This window comes from Carcharodon carcharias, chromosome 17, assembly GCF_017639515.1.
Source record: "Carcharodon carcharias isolate sCarCar2 chromosome 17, sCarCar2.pri, whole genome shotgun sequence".
NCBI lineage: Eukaryota > Metazoa > Chordata > Chondrichthyes > Lamniformes > Lamnidae > Carcharodon > Carcharodon carcharias.
In genome coordinates, this window is record NC_054483.1 from 66,575,080 (window position 1) to 66,584,165 (window position 9,086).

The 9,086-nt window shown below is 38.9% G+C and overlaps 1 protein-coding gene across 1 annotated transcript; it reads left to right on the forward strand.

Annotated features, from left to right (window-relative positions):
• The first annotated feature begins 2,862 nt into the window (after nucleotides 1-2,862).
• vax1 (ventral anterior homeobox 1) lies at nucleotides 2,863-7,802 on the forward strand. The gene is made up of 3 exons (XM_041210272.1): nucleotides 2,863-3,103; nucleotides 5,852-6,039; nucleotides 7,317-7,802. The coding sequence occupies exons 1-3, from the start codon at nucleotides 2,863-2,865 to the stop codon at nucleotides 7,800-7,802; spliced, it is 915 nt and encodes a 304-aa protein (XP_041066206.1).
• The last annotated feature ends 1,284 nt before the right edge of the window (nucleotides 7,803-9,086 follow it).

Sequence of the window (9,086 nt, forward strand, 5' to 3'; positions counted from 1 at the left end):
ACGTTCATGTTTGTGCTCGTTTTCCGATTTGTTTGAATTGGTGCAGTAATGTCAGATTGTGTTTCACATGGTGTATTTATAAAGCCATCCGTATTGAATCAGTTGGGAACGGTGTGGTTACAAAGACAAATGTGCTTAATGCAAAGTAATTACTAAGCACACTTGAGAGTAAGGTTCGCACACCAGTGGCACTTAGTAAACTAACAGAAGACACCGCAGATGAAGGGACCAAAAAGTTCCCAAACTTCTGAACACAGTACTTGGGTTTAAAAGCTATAGTTGATTTAACAATTTGTACTGACTAAGACTGGTACGACATGGTGATCTATAAATTTAAGTGCAGTTCACTGCATCTTGCAACATTCCCTTTTGTGTTTGTAAATGTTGGGCGCCGTCTAGAATTTGTTTCTTAAATTAGAACTGGTGTGCTAGTGTATTTTGACCACAATACAATCAATCGGGGGTCCACTAGATTGCACCATAGTTTGTCAAATGCGCGCTTTCCGTCTGGTGCAAAGAGTGCAAGCCTGTGTCTTTAATGTCATGTGAATGTGCACTGACTAAACAACGTTAATATTTGTTGTGTACGTGCGCAGCCTGTGCAGAAATTCCAAAATAATATGACCAGCTACCCCAAACTGTGCCTTGTATATTGCAGAAGGAAGAATCATTGCGCCCCAAACTCTTAGTCAAATCGGCTAGTGCTTGTCTTCATTAATTTGTGTGCAGCAAGCCCTTTCCGCCCTTCAATCTAACGACCTGCTTACTAGAATTAAATTATTATTTGTTGAAAACAGGTAAATAATCATAGGCTTTTAATCTTCTCGACTACTTTAATTGTGTTGTATTAAACAGTGACACACTTGCTTGAAGGTGGATGAATTATAAAATAAGCCGGTGTTGCTACAAATCTGATACCCGCCGCTTGTAGGTGATTAATACATTCTGTATCCTTTGCGGATTCAAACAGTATCACATTAGTCCAAGAGCTTGTGTAGAAATGCGAACAAATAAAATATTTTTTTGGAAATTTCAATTTCAGGGAAAATAAAATTTATTTTCATTGAGAAAAGTTTAAAGTGTGGCGAGTACCGTGTACTCTTTAAAAGAATGCATTGTTGCATCGTGCTGCTTGGGGTGGTGGATTTAGCAAAAAAACTTCAGATATGTTTTGCTTGTTGCAAGAAAATATAATCCAACGCGCTTCTTGGTAACGCACACCATAACCTTGGCAAATCCACAGCTCCGGGCAGACATATCTTCCCGGAGCGACTGGAATCCAACTTTCCAATTCATGCAATCAAAACTTTTTCTGAAATCAGGTTATTTATTTGATTGTCCATAGACAAAGAAGCGACCAGGAAGGATTTAGTTCCGCCGTTAAATGGCTGATTTTAATCTCGAAAAAGCTGAAATCTTAATTAAACTGTTTTTATGCTGGTTAAAAGGGAACGAAATGTTCCTTTTTGTAAAAAAAAATCCGCCCTTTGCGTAAAATCATACATTCTCATTTAAATTATAAACTAAACCCGGACAAACTGGTGCAGACACAGACGAAAAATAAGCGAGGGAAAATACTTATTATGATTTGTGTCTGCTGGAACAAGGAATGAGAGAACAATGGGGGAATCGATCTTTGTGGGGTTTTTTTTTAGAAATCGGACATGAATTTCTTTTCAGGAGGTAGCACCATGGAGATCGCCGGCATTCTTTCATTTTGCGGATCTGTGCTTCCATTGCGAGAGCTGCAAGCAGGGACCTCCGTTCGAGCTCCTAAAACGGCCAGGGCTCCTATGAATGGGTTCAGTCCGACATGTGGCCTTTCACCCCGCCCTACGAAACACGACCATGCAAGCCACACTCGGAGAATTGTTTGTTAATAGTCCAATTAGATAATTGCCATCTTTCACTCTTTTCCCCATTTCCCATAAAAGAATGAATGCGAAGAGCAGCGTGAAGAGGGCTTCTGCCCCGCGAGGTGACATGAAGGACTGGAGCGTGCTCCAAGCAGCCATCCATTCACTTGAATTGATTCATTGTCGGGTAATCAATGGTCTTATTGGATTATTGTCCATTCGAGGTACCAAATATATTGTTGCACTGACAATGAAATAACTGAGGTGAAACTTTTCATTTAGAGAATCTTTAGTTAAGATTTTCCGGACTAGCTGTTTCCTGTGGATATATTTTGAATAGACTTTTTTCTCTCTCTCTCTCTCTGGGCTGCTCCTAAAGGTGAGTCAGTCTCACTGCTCTGAACGTTCAGTTCAAGGGACACCAAGCTCAAAGGAGCTCGGGCTTTAGAGATGGCTGCTTGCGGTGCTAATATTACACCATCAGACTGCTCAGAACTTTCCTGAAACTCTTAACTCTCTGACAAGTGTATTTTTTCGCATTTGAGACCAATCAGTTTACCGTATTTAGCTGCCTGATTGAAGGCGAGCATAGAAACCATCTATTAAGACCTGATATATTATCCAAACAAGTCTGTGTATTCATGGGGTAACGTAAATGTCGGGCCGTAAAATTACCCATAATCAATTGAAACGGCAAGTGTACGTACTATGTGCTTGGTATTTGTAGATCTCTCACAACAGTAAATCTGGAAGGCTGCAGCTTAAAGCACTATGTAGCAGAGTGTTGATCATTTGGCATTTCAAGCTGGACAACCATAAAAGAACGGCCATCGGCGAAAGCAGCATTTCAGTCCAGCAGTCGGAAACAAGCCTCGCCCGAGAAAGCGAACTTTAAAGAGAAAAAAACAGCAGCTGGGTCAATATTTTGTGCAATAACGGGGAAAAAAACAAATATTGTGCCTTGCAATTTCTTTTTTTTTGCACTACGTTTCATTAACAGTCTTCAATGGAAGTCAGATGCAATCGAGAACCAATAATGGAAGCTGAGTCGAGCAGAGGTTTAAAGAATGGACTCCGAGAAGGGAAAGAAACCACCTCGAATTCAAGGGATTCTCACGGAAGCCTTCGGAATTCTTTGATGCAGGATCAGCAGGAGACTTTCTCAGCTTCTGCAGTCTCCGATGACTGCAATAAAACAAAATCTAGTACTAGTGACCCGGACTATTGTAGACGAATTCTTGTAAGAGGTGAGCGCGGTTTTATTCTATCTCTCTCTCTCTCTCTCGCCCTGTTCAGTTTTAAACGGACTTGTCCCACTGGTTTGGCCCAGCTTGAGCTGCCTATGCACGATTCAAAATACTATTTTACGTTTTACACCATGTTGCTCAGTATCTTTTTTTAAAAAAAAACAGCACGATCTGCCGGTTACTGTAACGCTCTCCCGGAGAATGGATCAGTTTATTTTTCACTGGGGGCAATTTGCTTCGTGTATTTCCTTGTTTATGGTTCCATTTCTGTATTTTTGCAAGTACAAAGTCATCATTGCCAAAGTGCACCATGAAAAAAATGTGTCGAATAAGGGAATCGCCTATTTAAAACAAAAGAACTGAATGTCTCTTTCTGTAATTTTTTTTATTCTTTCACTCTGCTCTGGGCTCTGAAAATGTATTTTCCCATTTTATTTCTGCTTCCAGTCAGCTCCCTCTTATACGCTGTTTGTGTTTAGCGTGCAACCCGTATCGATTTTAAATATTTGAATTTTGTAGAACTATTTTACACCGATTAAGAAAATTAGTTAAGCCAGATGAAAGTAAGTTGACTTTGGCAAGTACGGCGAATTTAGAAAATTCATGGGAGACCGATTAAATGTGATTTCCCTTCCTAACAAGGCTAACAATTGGCAGCCCTAACAGGAGATTTTACTGAGATGGCTATAACGGCTCTCTAATGACGTTTTTAATCAACACGTTATCATTTGTCATATAAAAGCAACAAATACTGGTCGTCGCTTTCTTAAAGAGTGCGAATAACTCAACATTTACATTAAAGGCCATCACCAGTAACCTTAACAATCTCTGCACTGCTGGCGCGATGATTTTAGGTTAGAATCGATTCGATCCTGATACGGTTTGTAGATATAAATATTCTTAATGAAAACGTATTTCGCACAATCTAGTTAGCCTTCATTACAGTTGGAAACTTAACAGCATAAGATGACATTCATTCACAAAAGTGAGCTAACAACTAGACTGGAGGCTTTCAACGCCCAGCTGCATGACTCAGATCAAAATAAATTGTGGGTTATCTTCATTTTTGCCTATGCGGTTTAAGATATATTTTTGCCATATAATTTCCTATTGTTACGGCAGACTCTGTTCATGGGTTGCATAAATCACAAGGTAGCTCGCGCAATGATTTGCATTGTTTGCAAACTCATTTGTTTACCTCCATTAGTAGAAAGTTGAGTGTGAATGTCTATGCAAGTTTTTCCTCATGTAAAAATGTGTAAGAATTGTAAAGGTAAGATTTACCCTACCTCCTATAACATCGAAGGGCTGTAGTTATTGTTTGTGTTGTGTTACTGTCTGGAAGCCGTGCCTTTTTGATGCGGAGTTCCTGTTTTTAAACTGTTCACTTTTAACCTTTATTAATATATTAATCCATTGTATATTAGTCATTGTCACGATTGCAGGTTGTGTGGTTATTTATGTTGTCAATACCTGGATAACACGTTTTGTTGCTGTTACGACAAGTATAGTTACTGATGGGATAATCACGCCATGTTTAAAATTAAAGTGGCACTGGAAAGGGAAGCAAAATGAGATATATATTACTTTAAAATATATGTTAAATATTATATATTTTACTTTAAAGTTATTTCTGCGTCGTTCAGCAATGATAAGTGGTTGACTTTCGTTCTTATATTGGAGAAATGCAATGAAACTATAAATAAGTGCCTGGCAGTAACAAATGTTAATCCTTCTATGACCGATTGGCCCCAGACGCGCGTCAAGTTGAATTACAGGCACAACACTCCAAGGACCGGAGCAGAAACACACAGTTTTCTTCTGGTTGTGGTAGTTTCAGTTATGGATACGTGGAGCTCCAGAAACAATACATTCTTTGCTAATTACAATCGGGTTTTTTTACGTGACTTAACTGATAGTGCTACTTTGCTTTTAATTTATGCAAACCAAAGTTTAGGGGTAATGCTACCCTCATCTGCAGATAAATATGTTTTCCATTAATAAATATGTTACTGTTATGCGAGTTCTGCTTTGTTAAAACCTGCCCTTTGGATGTTTTAAGGGCTAATTGCACATCGTGATTATTAACTAAACAAAAATAAATTGTTAAATCGCAACATATTCATAAAACTACCAACTATGGACAGTGACTTTCAGTTTAACAATAATTTTGTACTTACATTAAAAGAAGGCATTTCTTTTTTAACTATGAATTATCTGTACATTTTACTTTGAGTGCAACTTGGCAATCTACACAACTCAAATAAGCACGTGCAATGATGTAACGCTACCAAAGGTTTGTAGTGACCAAGTTTACAACTAATTTAACATCCAGGTGACCATCCAATTGTTTGAGAAATCGCTGCCAAATGAAGCCGCTATATGTTGGCTCATTTTTGTTGGAGCTCTTTGAATACAGCTGTATTTAATCTTGTTTCAATTTCCAAGCAATGTAGACTGACAGTCCTAACCCGGTTTAATAGAGCGACAGATAAGGTGTTTGAAAACAAACCGGGAACATTATGCCGCCATATGATATTTAGATGGTGATGAATGCGCAGCTTGTTGTCTTCGACCACCAAAATCGATGCTAACTGCATGAAGTGTCGTCCTGAGCTATTAAGGGAGGACGTGCTACTTATATGAATTGCTTTGGGGGCATTATTGCTCCAAGGGAGTTATATAAATGCAAGCGGTTGTTGTTGCATTGTTTGAGAAATAACGGACAACTGCATTTCCATCATGCAGATGCCAAGGGATCCATTAGAGAAATAATTCTGCCCAAAGGGCTGGACCTTGATCGGCCCAAGCGCACCCGAACTTCTTTCACGGCCGAGCAGCTGTATCGCTTAGAAATGGAGTTCCAGCGCTGTCAGTACGTTGTGGGACGGGAGAGAACAGAACTGGCTCGACAGCTCAACTTGTCAGAAACTCAGGTAGACATGAAAGGTCATTTCTAAACTTATGTTTGTGTGGTGCTGTAGTTGCATTATTGTTGCATTATAGGCTGAGATTTACATTTTCCCGAAGGTTCAGAATTGACATCTTGGATTAAACATCTGTTTTCTCCTGTATATTAAAATTTCATTTTTAAAATCTTGATGTGCTAACATTCTCTGAATCTACAGCTGAGGCGAAGAATAACTACAATTTATTTGGGCACAAACTTATTTCGGCTATTATCAATTCAGGACCTGAATAGCCTAGCCGAATTTCTTCAAAATAATTTTGACTCTTAAAATTTGGAGCCCATGTTAACCAACAAAGATGATTACTGTTAAAATGTGGAAGAATATTTAGTGTTTTAGATAGTTGTCGGCACATTTGGTTGGGAAACAGTTCACATAACCATTAACTTTTACATTCGCAATTTTCTCACAGAACTGTTGACAAGGTTCATTTAAGTTTTCCTAAAGATTTGTATGAGTTGGATTCTAAATAATATAGGTACTTAACAAGAGGCCAGTTGTACATGTGTTTTAAAGGCTATCCTTGGAAAATAGTAGCTGAACAACGTTATTTCTGTAAAGAAGGGGGCAATAACATTTTCGAATTATGCTTGTTTAGAATGTAATTTTAAACTGGTGCTCCATGTAAGTTTAATAACTTTCATATTGGATTATTATTAATTTACACCAGAGACTTTTTCAAATATATTTTACGGAGACAGCATAGCTAGAATAATTGTAGATCGCTTTGTGTTCAGTATTCATATCGAGATAACGGAGTTCCACTCAAGAAGGTGGACCATCGGCGGTAGCTGCCGCGAACATGTGCTCATATTTACCGAACACGAGAACCGGGCGCCGTTAAAATATACCTGGTGCGAAATGAGCCTGCCCAATTTTACAACCATGCAGAGTGATCAAAACGAATCTAATATTCCCAAATGTTCATATGCATTGAATAATAATTAGGAATAAATGCTGCTTTCAGTTTGTACCAGGTGATCACCCTACTTTATGTGTGATATATTTGAAGCAAAATAAAAGCAATATTTTTGTGTAAGCATTCTATGTTTGCATTTAGGTTTACACATCCATCATCAATTCAATCAGACATATGCTAGGATAGCCATCTTTCAGATCGGTGGCAGGACACATGCTATTTTGAAGCATCGGCCTAAATCTAGTATGGGAATAAACGCTAAAGTAGGTTAAAGGTTACATCACTGGTGTGTATTTATGTGGTGCACTGTGTGTTATAAAAACAGGTGAAAGTCTGGTTTCAAAATCGACGCACGAAGCAGAAAAAGGATCAAGGAAAAGATTCCGACGTTCGGTCGACGGCTTCCGAGACGGCGGCGACATGCAGTGTGTTACGGCTTCTTGAGCAAGGAAGGCTGCTCTCCCCGCCGGGGTTATCTGGCCTCCTGCCCTGCGCCTCCAGCACCCTGGGATCGGCTCTGCGTGCCCCCGTGGTCGGTCTTGGCAGCACAATGGGCACGTCGTCACTCACGTCGGGGACATCGGGAGCACCAACACTGACCACCACCCATCCCGGACACAACGTTTTCAGTATGCCGGTACCGTCTCTCCTCGGGACGGTAACCACCAGGCTCGCCTCGCCCTTAACTGTAACCGGATCATTGACCGGGAACTTGCAGGAACTGTCCGCTAGATACTTGAGCTCTTCCGCTTTCGAGCCCTATTCCAGGAATGGAAAAAGAGAAACGATGGAGAAAAAAATAATGGACTGACAGAAGTCTTCAAGAAACAGCATTTTAACTGTTGACCTATATAGGCTGAATTTAAAAATATTGAAAATTAACATTCATGTACCATATGCATACAAATATACACATATGTATTATATACAGTCAATTCCCAACGAACCACCCGTCAAGTTTAGATTAATTTGTAAAAGGCAGAATCAATCTATCCACTGACATGTTCAGTTGTGGGGAAATTGACGGCCCAAACACACGTTTTTAAACAGTCCGTGCTACAGCCCTTCAAATGCTAACGAGATCACAGTACCCAGCTCTGGTAACTAATCACATGTACCAGTTCATATGTAACGCAGGCAACTTTTCTTAAGAATGGTGGTTTTTATTTGACCTGTTAAGTAGTTACGGCAGAATTTTGGATATTTTTGAATTACAGCTTAGATAAGTCAGCCAACAAAATAATGGATTTTTTTTTTAAAAAAAAAGAGTTTGGTTCTCTCTGAAGGAACAAAAGTATTTGATGTTCATGTTTACTGTTCTAGCTCTTGTTAGGTATGTCATGAATGGAGAGTGTTCAGTGTCTGGTCTTGTATAAAACGTGTATATTGTTTCGAACCTGTACCAGCGAACTCCAGGTGTTCTGATGTATAGCTTTTATCATAGTATAATAATTTGAAAGAGGCAAAATCTGAAACTGTATTTTATTGTAAATTATTGATTAACGTCCGTAATTAATAGACTAATGGTTTAATGGAAAGACGGTGCGTGTATTTAAAGTTCAATAGAGTCAAATGAAATCCCTTGCTACTAACTTGATCTGTATTTTGTCGTTTGTTATCTTTTGCATGTCGTAAGAGTGAAAATATACGTGACCCTGAAATGTTGACAGCTGTGGTTTCTCATTCCTACCGAAAGCACGTTTAATGTGGGTTACTGATGATTTGCCGAGGCCATAACACGACTGGGACTGTCTGCACAAACGTATAAAATATATTTAAATATTCATCTTTAAAACAGGGCACATCTGAATTTGCTTTAGAAGTTTAAAAATCCTAAATAGTGGTTGTCATTTTCGGCACTTCATTCACGTTTTTTTCATTGTATTATATTAATTTAGGAAACACGTGATAATCTTATTTTTAGTCATTATCAGTCATCAGGCCCCACACCTACATGATGGAAATTGCCAAATTATCTTCAGTATGAAGCGGCAACTACAATGACTGTCGTTAACGAATATAAGTGAATATAACCGTATAATTAAAGAACAGGCCGCTCCGCCACTTGTTTTAAATAAAGATGGGAAAACATTCA